Source organism: Eleutherodactylus coqui, chromosome 2 (assembly GCF_035609145.1).
Source record: "Eleutherodactylus coqui strain aEleCoq1 chromosome 2, aEleCoq1.hap1, whole genome shotgun sequence".
Classification (NCBI taxonomy): domain Eukaryota; kingdom Metazoa; phylum Chordata; class Amphibia; order Anura; family Eleutherodactylidae; genus Eleutherodactylus; species Eleutherodactylus coqui.
The window spans coordinates 189,694,992-189,713,836 of NC_089838.1; the positions used below are offsets into that span (position 1 = coordinate 189,694,992).

General features: G+C 38.9%; 1 protein-coding gene across 6 annotated transcripts in view; it reads right to left on the reverse strand.

Annotated features, from left to right (window-relative positions):
• GATA3 (GATA binding protein 3) overlaps positions 1 to 16,379 on the reverse strand; it is a 32,225-nt gene extending 15,846 nt beyond the window's left edge. Inside the window, exons 1-3 of one of the 6 annotated variants that reach the window (XM_066592083.1) lie at positions 16,195 to 16,379; positions 6,566 to 6,944; positions 4,906 to 5,409 (exon numbers count right to left, since the gene is read on the reverse strand). In XM_066592083.1, the coding sequence (XP_066448180.1) occupies positions 4,906 to 5,409; positions 6,566 to 6,809 (748 nt within the window). In that variant the 5' untranslated portion in view covers positions 6,810 to 6,944; positions 16,195 to 16,379. Of the gene's footprint in view, positions 1 to 4,905; positions 5,410 to 6,565; positions 7,276 to 16,194 lie in introns of those variants that run through there. The other 5 variants (XM_066592085.1, XM_066592084.1, XM_066592082.1 and 2 more) reach the window with 5 other exon arrangements.
• Between the last annotated feature and the right edge of the window lie 2,466 nt (positions 16,380 to 18,845).

The window sequence follows — 18,845 nt, forward strand, 5'->3', positions numbered from 1 at the left end:
AGAGACTCAAGAAAAAAAAGACAAAGACAGAAAAAATTTAGGATGATCCTATTTTTAAAAAGCTAAATGTAATCTACAAATCCACAGGACATTATGGCAGTTAGGACCGAGGTTTTGCGTGGAAATAATTCACTATTTCATATCACGAACTTCTGCGAAAGATCATTTCAACATTTTTTTAGTTGATGGAGATTATGCAGGAAAATCTAATAAATCGTGTATTATCTGAGTAGTGTGTGATGTTCCTTAATTCCAGCTCTGCATATATTTATACACCGCAGAGATTCCTCAAACAAATGGAAAATTGCGTGACTCTGTGAGCCTGGGATGAATCAAAAAAAGGAGGAGGGTTAGAGGAGAATGTAAACAGCCTTGGCTCACCTGCAGCAATCGTTCTGTTTCTTTTTGATAAACTTTTTGTTGCATGCTAACATTGTGATATTATACATTTTTGTCTCAGCTTCAGTTGACCACACCGGTGTATGGATTATTATCTCTTGTCCTACGTGTATATGATATTTCACAGCAGGCTGAGATTCTAATAAGATATTTTGACATTAGATTGTATTTATGAGGTAGGCCCATGTGGTGTTTTGTGGCAATAACAGTAGCGTAACACATTCTGGTTGTTCAATGGGTAAATTTTACGAAGGTTTGATTAGATTTTATCTGAATATTCACAAGTGAAAGCGCAGTATTGCTGACTGTGCCTTCTTGTGGTAAATACCTGTGACATTTGCATATTAAACAGGAAAACCTTTCACATTCTGCATGTTTCAGCCAGCAATAACAATAATAAGAGCAGAAAATTGCAGTAAAATGAAGGTAGCAGCAGAATAATTGACACGGCCGATTAAAAGCTATGAGTTACCTCAGGAAAGGATTATATGCTATGAGTTTCCTCAGGAAAAGAGTTATCTGTGGAAAATCAAACCAATTCGGCCTCCAATCTTTTAACTCGTAAACAATTATTCTCAAGACATATTCTGGCACTAGAATGGCAAGAGGTTTGATTTTTCTTGACATTGTATAACCTTTAGGCGCTGGATTGCCATTTTTCTATGCATTACTGTATAACTGATACATTGCAAGGGTTTGGGGGTTGTTTGCTGCTTGTATAGTAACATTTTTCTTTTTTTAATATAAATATTGATATTTATAGTTCTGTATTATGCAACAATATTTATCAAAACGCTCAGAAAAGCAAAATGTAAAAAAAAAGAACTAACATGTATATAGTACATCCAATGTACTGTACTTGCTGTAGAAAACGTATAGCCTGCATGTAAATGCTAGGCATTTAGAAGCCTGAAAACCAAGACTTTCTAAGCTCAGATATGCACATGCAACGTTATCACAGGTTACACTTTACGCTGGAATTTCAGTAAATAAAGGCCTATTTATACCAATATCTCCAAAATAAGCAAAGCATTTGCTGCATCGCTAAATACGCATAATGGATTTTCAGAGGTCTCAATTTGCAAATAATGTGAATGAAAAATATCTATGCAAATCCTGTCATGTTATTTTGTGCAAATCCTACCAGGATACTTTGCTACCTCACCCTAGAGATACAACTCATTGTCTAGGGGGGAGGGAGGGGGGAATTACTGCAATTAACCCTTTCAATACCCTTTCAATGCCAAAGAGCAAGCTGCTTTTTTTACATATGGGTATCAAGGATGTCCACAAGAAATTCCTATTTCTTTGTGGTAAGTTGGGCATTCATACTTTGGATAACTCTATTCAGTCTAATAAGAGAGTGCTTATTTTGGGATAAATTTAACAATAATTATGGGCGCTATAAGTGACATAGCAATGTTATGGAATCATCCCTCCGATATTTTCCTAATATATGATAGATAGATAGATAGATAGATAGATAGATAGATAGATAGATAGATAGATAGATAGATAGATATGAGATAGATAGATAGATAGATAGATAGATAGATAGATAGATATGAGATAGATAGATACATAGATAGATAGATAGATAGATAGATAGATAGATAGATAGATAGAGGATAGATAGATAGATATAGATAGATAGATAGAGATAGATAGATATGAGATAGATAGATAGATATAGATAGATAGATACTCATTTCCCTACATACTTAAATTTTAATTTTAAACACTCAATAGTGTATAAATGTGTGAATGAAAGGTAATAAGCTATTTTCCCAGGTTGACTTACAAGAGACTTTTTTCAAATGCTCAGCTGTTGACCAATGGATACCTTAAGAGACTTTTCACATGTGCAGAATATTTTTGCAAGATGCACCTAAAGACGCAACACAATCTGCTGCTTCAGATTTCTGCTCTATAACCCGTATGTATACAAGCAGAATTTTTTGCAGAATTTTCTGCGTACTTAGGGGTGTCTTGCAGAAATATTCCACACATGTGAAAGGTCTTTAAAGGACCGTTCACACGGAAAAAATAATCCGCAACAGCATTGCAGAACATGCCCTCTTATGGAATATTCAGAACCCAAATCCACACTGCTAATGTGTGAATTTTGGGTTGGAATTGAAAATAGCAGAATCCTGATGACAATTCCGCATCAAAATATGTAGTTAGCAGTGCAAATTTTGGTGTTGAATTCAGGGATGGCGTATTTGGCAACGCTGTTGCCAAACATTCTGGCCCATGTGAAAGGTCCCTAAGAGGTCCTATTTGTCCTAAAATTAGGAACCTTCAGCATAACCTATTGTTTGCCATTAGAATGCACGCGTTCTTCTTAAGCAGTGTGTGACAAAATATTGATATCTGTCACCATAGATTTGCTTTTGTTCTCTGAAGAAAAGTAAATCTTTTGAGGCGGATAAGTGCACGTATGGAAGACAACAAATCATGTAAACTGCGGCTTACAATGAGTTACAAAGGGCAAATAGGAAAGGGTTTACCATCAGGTAAGACTAAATTATGCTTCCAGTTACTGAGTAAATAACAGGCCTGTCCATGCATCCCTGCTCACTGTTATAGAGAAGATTGTGTGTATCCAATATACAGCAGATATTTAGTACGCAGTGCAAAAGGCGACAGCTATTAGGAAGTCATTTCTCATGTAAAACCTGCTGAAACGTTATTTGTCCCTGTGCTTGACTGGCATCATGAACAATAAAGAATTTATTTAAAGGCTCAAATGGGACTGGCTTATATAACCTCATGTCAATCATATTCGCCTCAATCTATTGTGCCTGTGCTGTGTACCAGAATACACAGAAACAGCATCATGTACAGGCCTCATCCTAAAGCCTTACAGCTGCCAGTGTAGTCACTGCTGTTATGAAGGTGTGGGAGGCCGTTATAAAAGAACCCAGTTCATGTAAAGCCTGGTTCCTGCACTCTACACACTTGAAAGAAATTCAAGTACCACAACCACAAGGTTGTAACTGCTTCTTTGTCATAAATTTGTGACTCACATATCTGCATTTAGGTCCACATCATCTCCAAGTAGCTCACAGTAGTTACATATGTGTAGTAGGCTATCTATGATTCTCTCTTTGCTTTTTTTAACCTTGCAAGAACATGTATTTGAATGTCCACAGTTTAGGATTGAAGTTCTCTGCTCATAAACACCTCTCTACCTGAGCTGGGGGTTTACTAACCACACTTAGTGCTGAAATAATGCTGACCTATTTCCCTGTCTTCTAGGCTCCAGCATTTACACTGCAGCATTCTGTACTGACAGCCTTCTACCATCTCACCATTAAGTACTGTATCTCACAAACTGGATACTTAAGTATTGCAATTAACCAGCTGTAATGTGAACTGCGGAAAGCAGCATCAATTTCAGCATTGCCCTGAGAATTGTCTCAGGGTGGCAACTTGTGGCTTTCCATAAGGCTGACTGGGTATAAGTATTAGTAATATAATACAAAGTGTCCCAAAAATGTATATACACTTCAATAGTGGTCATCTATTATTTTTTAAAATCCAACTAGAATATATGGTGGTAATATGTAGCACTATTTTTTTTTTCTCAAAAGATTTCAATAGTTGCATGTTTGCAAAAGCCACTATGCATGTGGCCGTCTGAACAGTCAAATAAAATGGTGGAGGCATCCTTGACTTGTAAGCTCTAATGTTGTTTGCTCAGTAGTTTGCACAGAAGTGTCTGGATGCTAATGGTAACTATTTGGAGCACCCAATCTGATTGCAGAAGTTAAGCATGACTTACAGCCATCATTTAATGTCTATATAAATGTAGTAATAGAGCTTTTATGCAGATATTTTTCATGTTGGAGTGTGAATATATTTATAGGGACACCCTGTATACTCCTGTTAACATCATTATCACTGCACCATTTCATTCCTCATCTTACTGTACGTAGAGAAACTGCTGTATTAGGCAGTGCTGTACTATTAAGTGAAAGCTCCTAGGGTTGCCCCTGTGTACAGGGCAGCAGATCCCCTGTCCTCTCGGCAGCCTGGCCACATCCGGACCCTATTAAACTCCTTGGCGCTAGATAAACAATGAAACTGTCGCGTGCAGCAGTCTGAAAATAATTGGATTAAGTCAAACATATCAGCTAAATAGATCCAGTCTCAGTCCAGACAAGCAGAGCAAATGTCACCCTGGAAAACCCCCTGATTACACAGCGCCGGCACTGACATTGCCAGCTTTGCCCTCTCCCAGGTCACATACTAAGAGAGCAGTGACAACTAGTTATATGCTTCTTCATTACAATTATCCTGCCTTCCAGCCACATATCATTATCATATACAGCAAACTAGTGTAACTGACTGTCATAGTCTTTCGATAGATGATAGATTAGATAGATAGATAACATAAGGACTATAGTGCGCTATAGAGCAATTCTAAAATTGGGAACACAAGTGATAATTCGTGTCAATGACCATAATATTCAAGTCTTAATAGAAGAGCCATCCTACCTGTACTTGAGCGTGTCTTTGGTCTGGATTTACATTGGAAGCTTGTTGGAGATCCCCCAATAATGTTTGGTGGGAACAGTCCTGGACTGTAGTCTTGGACATAGGACTGGTAGTTGGAGATGGAGTGGTGGGCAGAAGATGTTGGCCCCCCTAAGGCTCTGGTGTGAGAGGACTCCAGTTTCATGGGCTCGGTAGACACATGGTACTTGATGCAATCCTTGTCCTCTTGACGATTAGCTGTGGATCCAGTGTTGGATATGGAAGGGTCTGGGGAGACATCTTTTGGTGGTGTTGGGGGGAAGGGGAAGAGATGGGGACTTGAATGTCCGGTAACCAGGGAAGAGGATGATGAAGAAGTCGGAGGGTAGACAGTAAGGGGTCCGGGGGGACTGTGGGTCTTGGAGAAGGGAGGCAGGTTCCATGGTGATGCGGCATGGGGTCCTCCTATACCTTTGCTGCTATGATCCAACCATGGGTGTAGAAGAGGAGGGCGACATACCTGGCCTAAATAAATGTAATTAAACGATAAGATTACATGCCATTAAATAGTTGTAAATACTTTCCTACAAACTTGCACTGAGCCGTCAATACCATTAGGGCATTTTATTAGATCTCTTCTACAGGTTTACGCACTAAATCAAATATTGTTGGTAGCAGATGACCTTATCCACGCTTCTGTTTTGTCACAGCAGATATTTCATGACGATCTCTAAATATGTCGCATATATGTTACAATTTTAGAAGTTTATCAAACAATAGTAATGGAGAATTAAACCCTTTGATTTTTTTGTCGTAAGGCCCTAATAAAAATATGGTTTACTAATATACGCATTATATACAGTATTCGTTTACAATGCAGTGCTCATTAAATAAAGAAATGTAATCACACTATTCATTTATATTAAATTATATAAAATCAACAATTTGCTGTGCTTCTTTTTTCTGAAATAAGAAATGCAGTATATACTATCTCGTGTACATTAACTGAAGAAAGAGGAGGAATTTATTTTCTATCCGATTATACTGAATTATGTTTTATCATAGTATGTCACCATATATTGTACCATAACGCCAAGGCAAAAAAATATTTTACCCAGTAGCAGTGTAGATACAATGTATGGGAGCCATTGTACAATGTAATAATGAAATTCTAATGGTTTTCTAGTCAAAAGCTAAATCATTGCAACCAGGTATGAAACACAGAAGAGGAAGAGGAGGGAGCGATCTAGACAAAGGGTGCAGGAAGCTAGCAAGATATAGGTGTGAAAATACGAAAATACTACATCACATGTAGTATTGTATAAAAAGGAATGAACTCGCATAAGCAACAGGTCACAAAAGTAAGATAGATAGATAGATAGATAGATAGATAGATAGATAGATAGATAGATAGATAGATAGATAGATAGATAGATAGATAGATATTAACACATGGGCGTTTAAAACAAACGATGTAATAATGATTTCCTTTTATGAATATTGAACCACTTTTATTTAATCACGATAGATAGATAGATAGATAGATAGATAGATAGATAGATAGATACGAGTACAGCAAGCTATATCAAATGTTCTATAAAGTTGAGTGCTGTATTGTGGATTACCAAAAGGTATGTAAGTACATTTGAAAATTAGTGTGCACCAGCAGGATGGCACTCACCGTGATGGGGAGCTGGGTATCTGGGCACGGCTCGCACTGAGTTGCTATAGTAGGAAGGGACATGGGTTCCTTGGCTCTCGATATTAAAAAGTACATCCACATCTTCTGTAAGAGGATACTGAGAGTGATCAATGTACGAGTGACTTAGCCCAGGGTGATGGGACTCAGGGTGCTGTCCATTAAGCACAGCAGGGTGATGATGGTGACTGACCCAGCGGGGCTGGTCTGTAGCAGGGACCTCCATGTCCACCAGCACTTAGGACTTGTTGCAGAAGTTCTTCAGTGCGTCCCACTCAGCCAAACAGGAAGTCCAAATTAGATGAAGTAGTAGATAAATAAAAAAAGTAGTAGGAGTAATAAATCCAATGGAGTCAGTGACCTGTAGGATGGAAAGAGAACAGCAGCTTAGAGTAAAACTGAATGCTGGGTGCTCAGGTGAGGTAGAGGCTGGAGCTCTTCAGGTGATTGTCCCACAGAAGTTGTGCACTAGCCCAGCAGAACAGAGTCCCACACTACAAAGCAGGAGGGCAGAGAGGCTATGTGATCCCAGGGAGAGAGGCTCAGACTGCCTGATCGGATCTCGTGTTTTCTCTCTATTTTTTACAGTGCAGGCATTCTTTCTGCAAGGAGCAGGATGGCGCCAGGCGGCTCAATGATCGCAGACAGCTGTGGCTAGACGCAACTTAAGGAGGTTCCACTGTCATCAGTGGGGAGGGAGGGGACTTGTCACCCAGGAGGGACTCAGGAGGGGCTCATCCAGAGCCGACCCCTCCCCTCCTTATCACCACTCACGCCCTGTCATGTGCCTGCCGGCTAACATACCGGGCTTCCCTCCTATAGTGCCAGAACACTAGCGTCATCATTATAATTAGTGTGCATTATATAGGGGTGTGTGCATTCAGCACTAAGGACTGCACTTATAGAACTATTACATAACATTGTGCCACTATGCACTCCAAATGCCACTAGCACTACACCCAAAGCACTAATATTGTTTGTGCATTACACAAGAGACTCCTTCCATATTCTGTTTTTGCCAGACTATACTCTTACCATTGTTATTATTACACATATAACATATCATTAATGCATAACAATTCTGAGTGCATTACACAGGTATACTAATGCCTACACATAGCTAAAATTAATTGCAATTTTATTATTGTCGCATTGTTTGATCTATGGACATCGCTGCCCTACTAACCAGCATATAACACATATATAGAATGATATATGCATCACACAGGAGCAGAGTCCACATGGCAGCATTTAATATGCCACACTAGTTGTAGTAGTGTTGATGGTGGTGGAATGTTTATCCTGGGCACACTGCTGTCTAAATATCACAATATATTTCATGTTTATAATGTAGCACAGTTGTACACCTTTATGTACACTGATTATTTAATATGCTGATGATTATGATTATTACTACCATTACAGAGAAGGTACTCACAGCTTGTTATATGCACACTGAAGGCTCTACATAACAGCACATTACTATACATGCTAAATGCTAATTGATTTATAGCACTGCTTGTTGCATGTGCGCTGATGGTTGTACACACCAGCAATAACTACACATATTGCAATAATAATAATAATAACAACAACATAACACGTTAAATCCAGCGAGGTACCTGGTTATTCTTGCCTGCTGCCGTCTGTACATACCAGCACATAACGTACCAGTCTATTGCACTTTACATGAAAGTGAAAGTAACCTGTATGTCGCTCTTCCATTTCATCCAAATGATTTATTTTGTATTTGTTGTGTTTTAGAATTACATTTATTGTTACTATGCTATTTCATTAATTCAGCACGGTGTTTGCTCCCTTCTGACCAATGAAGAAATATTTAGGTCACTTACTGTGTGCAATAAATATATGTGTATGAACGGCAAGTGTCTATTATTAGGCACTGGGTGTAGGTTGCAATGGTTTATTTGGTAATACTGTATAATATAAATAAGTCATTCAAAGCTTCTTCCATTTGGTCGTCTACACTAATGTCACATTTAATGACTATAAGGGAAAGGGCTTGTGTATTGTGAAGCTTACTGCTGCTGGTAAGTCATTGGCTCACACTAGTTCCAGGTCCTGGGACCTCCTGTTGCTTGGTGCATTGAGTCACTGCATCCCCTAGCGGCACATAAGTAATAAGCTGCTGTGCAACCCACAAGCACGAAGCTGCCCCACACTACCCTATATACCTACACTATATATAGTCAGCTAGGGAACCGCCAGATGAGCTGTAGTACAAAATAAAAGGATACTGTCTGTACATAGGGATTTAAGTGTGCTGTTATTTACACTTATGTGCACATAGATGAAAATATATACTAAATATGTGTACACGTATGTATGGCTATGTATATTTGTGTGTGCCTGGATGATAGATAGATAGATAGATAGATAGATAGATAGATAGATAGATAGATAGATAGATAGATAGATAGATAGATAGATAGATAGATAGATAGATGTAAAGGTGAATGCTAGCCTGTGACAATTTTTCCAGTAAAGTAGATAGATGTGTATGTCTGTACATATATATGTGTGCATCTGTAATGTATAAATAAGGTATTTTAGGCACATATATGTATAAACGGAGAGCGAAGGAGATAGATTGATAAAAACAATATAATTAATGTATAAGCACATCATGAACATCGAGCCACATCCAGCCACCCGTTCTTAATTCCCCTCTTTTCTCGGTCTATCAGTTGGTTCTGCATTTATTAGCGCAGAACCGCAGGATGCTTATGGCACACTGCTGTACACACAATGGCACAGAATATACATATAGCAATGGGACGATCTAATATATATATATATATATATATATATATATATATATATATATATATATATATATATATATATATATGTATATATATATATATATATATATATATATATATATATATATATATATATGTATATATATATATATATATATATATATATATATCATGAAGATAGATTGCATACACTTCATATACTATAGATCTTCTTCCCTCCTACACAATGCCTTTGGATAAACTCGCTTTGATCTAAGGACATCTGATCTCCTGGCTCGTTGCTCATCTGTAGGTATACACACAGGTATTTGTAGAGAGACCCCTATGTACACACCATCTCACAATTGCAAGAAACACAACAATACACTTTAGGATTATGTGCATGTGGCAGAAAAGCAAACAAAGGCACAGGAGATTGTACTATATGGCTCAGGTAACTTGCACGCAGCACTGACTCCGGCTGTAAACCGTATATACATTTCCATATGATTTATAGAGGGATTTTGGAAGAAAAATACAAATCAAATAAATGTTGTTCTTATTGCTATTTGTGAATAACAGCACGGAGGCTTGCCCTCCACCGTGTCTATAGTGGGAGCTGTCCATACTAGTGTGCTCGGCCAGCAGATTGACAGTATGTAATTGGGGACTGGGAGGCCGCTCTTTTGATGCTCCGCATTGCCCTGCACTGTCCAGCCTGACCGACGCCAGGAACCGTGACGTCACAGCCGAGTAAACAGCCAGGGAAGGAGGCTCGAGTACCACAGGAGCTTGGACCTGGCCCCCAAGCCTGCCAATCATACGGCTTGTATAGAACTACAGGTCTCAGCATGCCAACCAGAAGCTGCATTCCTGCCCCGAAGCAATCAATGCAATGAAATCAGCAGACAAAAGCTGAAATCTCCCCTTCCAGTTAGCTGTAAATCACTCATTGTCCCCATGACATATCGAGCGTAGAATCAGGTGTGCCCTGGACCCTACAGTACATTACAGGTAATATAGTTCTATATGTAAATAATGACATGTATGTGGCTACAGTACTAATTGGCCTGCTGTGAGTCATAGCAGCTTTGTCATGTACTCTACTAATACTCTTGTAGCAATAATCACTTTAAAATCCAAAAGTCTATTCAGCTTGTCAGTCTTTAGCCTGCCCTAGGCCATCCGTGCGACTGTTTAGGTAAGAACACAAGGCAACAACTGCGACAAATACTGCAATCATCTAATCTGCTACAGTGTGCTATATATCAGCCCTAGCAATTCTCATTGCTACACGTATATTTATATTTTATGCAATGTGATACTGTGGAGCTGATAATGGAATAATACATTGACATCAATTGCATATCACACATACAGTACTGTACAGCAATTTTAGGCAGATGTGGAAAAATGATGCAAAATAGGATTAAAAAAATATATAAATAACAGACGTCTAATTAGCTCCAATTTTTTTCTGCAGACAGACAAGGACACCAGAAATACAGCCAAGAACTATCCTTAGCATAAATAACAAGGAGTCCTGGAAATGATCATATGCCCCTACAGAATCCTGATCTTAACATTATCGAGTCTGTCTGGGATTACATGAAGAGACAGATGGATTTGAGCAAGCCTATATCCACAGTTCTGTGGTTAGTTCTCCAATATATTTGGAACAACCTCCCTGCCGAGTTCCTTCAAAAACGGTGTGATAAAGTGCCTAGAAGAATTGATGCTGTTTTAAAGGCAAATAGGGTCACACCAAATATAGATTTGATTTAGATTGTTTTTGTACGTTCACTTTGCATTTTGTTGAGTGACCAAAAAAAATGTTAACACTTCTACTTTTTTGATAGATAGATAGATAGATAGACAGACAGACAGACAGACAGACATTGAGGTGAGGTAAAGGTAAATGATAGCCTGACAACTTTTCCGGTAAAAAAAAATCTCCTGATGAACTAGGATGAAAGCAACATTTCTCAGGCTGGAAGATCACAGTCTTAAGCTTGAATGCAGAGCTGTGTAGCCTCTGGGCAGGGTGACCACTGATCCCAACCCAGCAGCACCTAATTGCCTGCTCTCCACTAATAGCAGCCTTTGTTTGTCCAATTAACAAAAACAATAGTGCGGTGAAGAAACCTTCTATGTGGCTTGAAGTGAGGGGAGCTGGCACTGAGATCTCCACAGATTGTATTCTTTTTCATGCTAGGAACTATACAGAAAATGGCAGCAAGGCCTGAGGGCATTTTAGTAGAAAAGTCAGAGCTGGGGGGACTTGTCCAGATCTCCTGATATACCACCCATGGAGCCAGGCTGCCTCTGAATATTCAGCTCGCAAGTCGCTTTGAATCTAAGGGACATTCCCCAAAACCTCATTCCAGAAGTTCAGGTGACGTGGTAGCATGTGAGGGGATCCTGACCTCTGCTATTTAAAGGAAATTCCAGTATGAGGCTCGTATTTTTTTCAGAATCCCTTGACTGAGCTAGATTCTGGATGTTTTCTTCATTTCATGAATTAAGAAGCAACATCACATTTTTATATTTTAAAGTGATGAACTGTGTGCTAAAACAATTAGATTACTATAAGAAATATACTCTCTCGTGGATTAGTGACGGCAATGAAAGGGTTATGTGGTGGGATGAAAATTGGGATGACGTCATCACAGTGACGCAGTGCAACCCTGCTGATAGCCCCTAAGCCTGACACGCCATGGTAATAATGAAGAGCAGTAGTTGGGTTACAGTGTGGGTCACAGGCATCAGGCAGCAGGAAATCAGCAGAGATGTTAATAGAAAACAATGGAGTCCCCCAGAACCTAAGTGAATTGTTTTAGTTCTTTTCCCTTTTGATGTGAGGACTGAGGGTCCGGCTGCACCTGGTCCGCATTTCTGCGCGCTCTCTGGTTGGGGGCAGGAGGAGCAGCCTGGTGATCGGGCAGGATTAGATTACGTTTGATTTAACAGGGTCCTTGAATAGTACAGGTAAAGCTGTGTCAACAGCCCCGGGCCCCGGATCGAGGGGTTATTCAGAGGACACGGCCCAGGGCACTGCTCACAGGACGCTGCTCTCCAGAGCAACTCCTGTTCATCCAGCATAGGGGAAGATTGTGCCGCCTAGTTGTAGCAGCGTCTCCACTTTATGCCTTGCTCCATTTTATTTAGGGGCCCACAAATCATGGTTCATATATGATCAAAGAGTGATTAGTGGCATAAAATTATTCTAGAAAGAAAAAGCAAGAAAGAAGGAAAGAAGGTGGTAGTGAAAAAATAATAGTAATTCTATGATGGTGATAATAATAATGATAGTGGTTAAGTGATTATCAGATTATTATTAGTGTCCTGAGTTTTGCAGGAAATTCTTCCTTCAGCCTAGTGTAGCTGTGGTCATTTATCACACGAATGGAAAATGGATTACAGGTATTTTGTCTGCCTCTGGCTCAGACTAAATGTGTTTTAGTTAAATGTCTCCAGAGGCCATTGAGAACAGTTCAGCTGACACATTTCTCCGCTTGAGTGTAAACATTTAACACCCAAGCCCTTAACTATCACATACCTCTATATAGGGTCGGAAAGAGGGAGTGCAAATGGCAGGTGACAGCAGGAAGATTACTGCAGGATGATGGCAGCACAGTGCAGGATGCTACCGATGTCATGGCTGGCACTCACAGTCAGAGAGAACAGCCTTCGGTTTATAATACTCAAATGGCAAATACATAGATTTTTGTGTGCCTGGATGAGTATAACTGAAAGATTAGACAGACAATGAATAGATAGATAGATAGATAGATAGATAGATAGATAGATAGATAGATAGATAGATAGATAGATAGATAGATAGTGCACTGTGCTGCCATCATTCTGCAGCCCTGCTGTCACCTACAGATTGCTCTCCGGACTCTAAATCCGTTCTGTCATCTATTTTTCAATATATTATCAATTTTTGTGTTTTATTTTCACTCCATTATGCATCTATGAATATCATATACACATCTATATATTTAATAACTGCATTTCTTGCTCTGTAAATTCTAAACAAATCCAACAGCAAAGTACATACACTGAAAAAAATATTTCCTAGCAGCACACGCAGCTGTAATGTCATGTCGTGCTACGAATGTTGTTCATGTGTATGCAATACTAATGCAAATCATAGACAAGTATAAATATATTTACTAAAATAACTGTAATATACTGGAATAGTGAACGACCTTAAAGACCGCCATTCTATTTTGCAGTAAAGGGTTGTCCTTGAGACATTGCGTAGATTGCTAAAATCTTTATTGCGTATATATATATACACATCTGCTTACATACTGCACAGTAATGTATATATACAGACACACACACTTATAGTTGTTGACTATACGGTTCTGTAGGGTGCAGGGTTCATTCCCTCAGCTCTCATGATAGTGCTGAGCGGGATCTTTCTGAGAATGTTTTTGTGTCGCTGATGCTCCATAGATAACCCGATAAAGTGCAGTATTTCGATGAAGGGGCTGCGCCCGGAATTACTGTATAGTATATGTGGTTATCACCGCAGATCTCTAACTATGATATCCCTAATGGTGGTCGGAAAATTATTATTACACACGCAGCAAATAGTATCAAAACCAGTAACATCTGCACACACAGGAGATTTATGCAACAATGTAGAACCACACTCCCACCATGTTACAATATGCACACAACTGTGATGGAAGAGCAAGATAGATGCTGAGATATCGATTATGGAATATATATATATATATATATATATATATATATATATATATACACATACGTGTGTGTGTGCATCGATGTATACATGGAGAGCGATATACAGTTGTTCATAGATAGCTCGATAGATAACGCATAGTGGTATTTACTATTGCCTAGAAATGTAGCTAATTAATAGATGACAGCAGAGTAAATAGAAACACATGACTCGATAAACACGTAAGTAAAAAATATATGTGTATATATGTATGTAATCTAGCCAGATAGATTTGTATAGTATATGTGTATATTACACACATACACATATTTATAATTGTCTGTCTCTTTCTACCTTGATTTCAGCTCATTGCAATTGAAAGCAGTCTACAATCATCCACAGAGCAACCCGATAGCTATGTGTATACGTGTATTCCTCCGTATCCCTGTACAAGCAGTGTTGAGAATGCTCCACATCATATAACACCTGGATCCTTTGCTATGTGTGTATATACTGTCAGCTGTAATCTCCATATCCGTGGCTGCAGCTTCGTTGTGAGGGCCACTTAAGCCATGTAAATTACAGTAAACTGAAGCCAGCCCAGCACTGTGGATCTATCCCGACAGCACTGGCCAGAGAGCTGACATTACAGGGGAGAGGCCACACACCGGCGCTGTGCTCTCAGGTTCTATATGTGGGTATGGAGCAGGGATCCTTTCTCCTGCTATACATACATAGACCCCATTGCCAAGAATCAGTGCAACAAGCACAACTCCCTATACTAAACTGGGAACAATAGTGTAGGGTTACACGCTGACACATAGGGCGCCTTTAAGGCACAGATCCATCTAATTCCCTCCACGTGGAAGGACGCTCTCCAGTCACTGACCTGCAGTGTCGCTCCGCGCTCTCCTCTCTCATCTCCTATCTCAGGCGCAAATGACACACACATTGCTCTAGTTAGGAGAAGAGCACACGGCCGGCGGGGGTACCGACCTCCTCCTCCTACCGCCGCCCGTGACCTTCTACTGCCACTGCGGGGGAGCAGCTCCTCTCTTCCAGGGTGATGGAGGGCATTGTGAAGCAAGGCCAAGACAATGACTCCCAAATCGGGGAGCTGCCACTCCACAATAATCAGTCATATACTTATATACATATATGTGTATGTAGGTGTGTGCATTACTATCAATATTATTAAGAAATAATAATAATACATGATCGGAGCTAACACATGCAGAATTCTTATGTCCAGTCATTATGTGTGGCCACTGTACAATATACCTTGCAGAAATAAACTTGAAATTTCTGTTAGCGCTCAGAGAGTAATTATATCAGAGATTGATTTTTGGAAGCATATAGCGAAGAAGGTAAACAGTTTGACAAGAATAGATAGATGGATGGATAAATATGACAACGAATAGCGGATAGATAAATAGATAGATAAACACAGACTGATATACAGTAATGTGGGGGAAAAGATGACATATACATAAGAACTTCAAATATAGATGCATATATTATATAGCTGGAAAATTAGAAATTAAAATTAAAAATATAGATATGAGTCTTTGAGATAGATAGTTATGAGATAGATAGATAAGATAAATTGAAATTATAGCTAGCTAGATACATGGATAGATATTAAACACATAGACTAATATATAGTAATGTAGAAAAATAGATAACATATAATGGTGTGCATATGATATAGATAGGAAATTAGAAATTCAAATTAAAAATATAAATCTGAGTCTTTGAGATATAGATAGATAATTGAAATGAATGATGGATAATTGAAATAATAGATAATAGATAGATAGATATGGAATAGATTTATAATTGAAATATTAGATGATAGATAGATAGATAGATAGATAGATATGGAATAGATTTATAATTGAAATATTAGATAGATATGAAATGGATGTATAATTTAAATATAAGATAGATAGATAGATAGATAGAGTTTCCAATATTTTCACCATCGCGCTTACGTTTTTTAAATAGACTATTAACTGCAGAAATCTTTTCCCACAGATGCTGAGTGTTGTTGGTAAATTATGGGTAGTAGTTATCAATCATAAACAATAGTAGACTATCGGTAATAAGCAGTTAATACATGCTAGCATTAGTATGAGGAGTAGTACCTGGAGTTTCCTGGATGCAGGGCGCTGCCTGGAGCCTCCACTCTAGTGCATTGAGTTGGGAGATGATTTATAGCTGAGGAGCAGAGGTATCAGAGCCCGGAGGACAGTGCTGCTTATGATGAGCTAGTCAGTCAGAGCTGCCTGCATTACACATATAACAACATCCCCACCTTCAGGACACAGCGACAATCTCTCTTGTTGTGTACACTACTACCATTGACACACTCACACAGTATTCATTCACAACCCCGGCCAGTCAGTCCTACCAGTCTTCCTTCAGTTTTGGGGTCTACTTGTTATTGGTCCATCCCACACAGATGAGTGACATCCACTTTACAAACATGTGATGCTGCCCTATTACTAAACTGACAGCAGGTAGAAAGGAGAAAGGGAATGATGACAGCAGGGGAGAGGAGAGATGGACTCAGGACTTGCCTGCAGAGACCTTCATATAAACATACAGAGGACAAACCAATTTATCACTATCCCAGCCTCCAAACCATATACACCCTATTACTTCTGTCGTCATCTCAGAGGGTTACACATCAGATCCAAGGACCTCTCAATATGGCTCATTTATGCTAAATATTGGTTTAGTCGCCAATCCTCTGAATCTGCAATACATTTATGAAAATGGCCAGCGGCACTTCACCCATTTGTACTGGTGGAAAGGGCGAACCTGAAAGGGCGAACTATTCATTTGCCGCAACATTGCGATAACCTTTTCGCTCCATTTTATCGTTTGGGAGGAGTAATATATTGGCGCAGTAGTTTCATACATGACGCAGTGAGGTCCTATCCATGTTTGTTTGCGCACTTGTGTTATTTTGTAGTACACAGATTGTTAAAGTTAGTCTAAAACTAATGTACAATAATATTATAATCCAACAGAATTATTCTCATCTATCTATCTTTCTATCCCACAATCCATTCGTCCATCTATCTATAATAATAAAAAAAACATATATATATACACATACACACACACAGATAGATAGAAAGATAGATTTGCTTAGCTTCTTACTATAATCAAAACTAGATAGATATGTATAGGAGAATGCGTCTGTGATGTAATACCATTATTAAGCATTACTTTTAGACTCACTTTCACTGTACCGTTAGATAGGGGGATAGTGAAATAGATAATAGATAGACATCAAGATAATATAAAAATATAAGAAAACTAGTTCTAATGTGTTGTGTATTTGCTAGAAGTTGCTTTTACTATAGTCTTTGAATATTCCATAGTAAGGTGGTGCACTCACTCTAGCGGCATCTTGTACTGTAAGTAAAGTGCAATAATAGTACAATCACAATATGGAAGGTGATGGGATGGTAAGATATATGGATGGCAGCAGCTTGGAGGTCAGGTATGTGGGCACAGTGGCAGCAAGGCAGTGTAGGCATGGGAAGTAGGCGATGTTTAATAAATCAGTGTAATGGATCAGTATGGGGCTCGGTGCTGACGTTGGGGGCACATCTCTCACTTTCTAATGTGACTCTCTGTGTAGTGAAATGTAATCTGATCGTAACAATTCTATCTTTAGAAAACAAATTCAATTAAGGTAATAAATTAAAGATAATGGTACTGCAAACGAGTCTATAGAGCGAATAAAGTAGTCCAGACACAGGCTACTTTACCCCGGTGCCAAGATAGAGGTGGCAAGATAAGCGCCATGCTTTACGGGGTGATGAAGAGTTTAAACCATAGGTCGTTACCAATATCCATTATGTGGAGTGAGGTGACTGCATCATCGGATGAGACTGCAAAAGACTTTAGCAGGGTGGATATGAAATGAATAGAAATTACATTATTCAGTATTTATTATAAATAATACATAATATATGGATGTGGTATATGAGAATGACACACAATCAGCACCCTTTCCTAACAATGCAGCCTGCACACAGTGCTACATACAGTGCTGTTGTCTTCCCATCATATGGTCCATTATAGTTGTCTTTTACCAATAAACAACCACAAAAGCCCGTTCTCCCTATTAAAATCTGCATAAGGAAAAGCATGGTCTTCTTCATACATTCCAGTTCATTTTTTAGTATGTGGAGGGCATAGACAGATAAAACACGGTAAATAGAAGAAACCCAGCTTACTCAGACGGACATATATAATAATGGCATTCAGTGATATACTTGTTATGGCTAAAAGTAGAATATATGCAGAACGCGTGCCGTATATATATATATATATATATATATATATATATATATATATATATGTGTGTGTGTGTGTGTGTGTGTGTGCCTGCGTGTGTGTATATATATATATATATATATATATATATATATATATATATGAGACTTGTGTTGTCCTCCACGTGACACTGTGTAGGAGTGGAGGACACGTGAATGTTGTGATCCATTCTGTCACTCATTCGTATAGCTGGAAAAGGTCTCTGACCATTCTCATTGCTCTAAATAACATGTCTGCTTCCAGTTTGCACATTTATATCAATTACTCCTAGTGCAGAGAGTCTGGCGCTGCAGATGTGTAATGAAATCTTCCAGTGTGGATGGATGTATAATAAGAATAAGTAGATGGGAGCGGTGATTCTTCATTGCCTGGTGGTATAATATAGGAGCAGCAGCATCTCCCTGCACTGACTTTCTTCTCCAATATTAGGCGAGGTGGA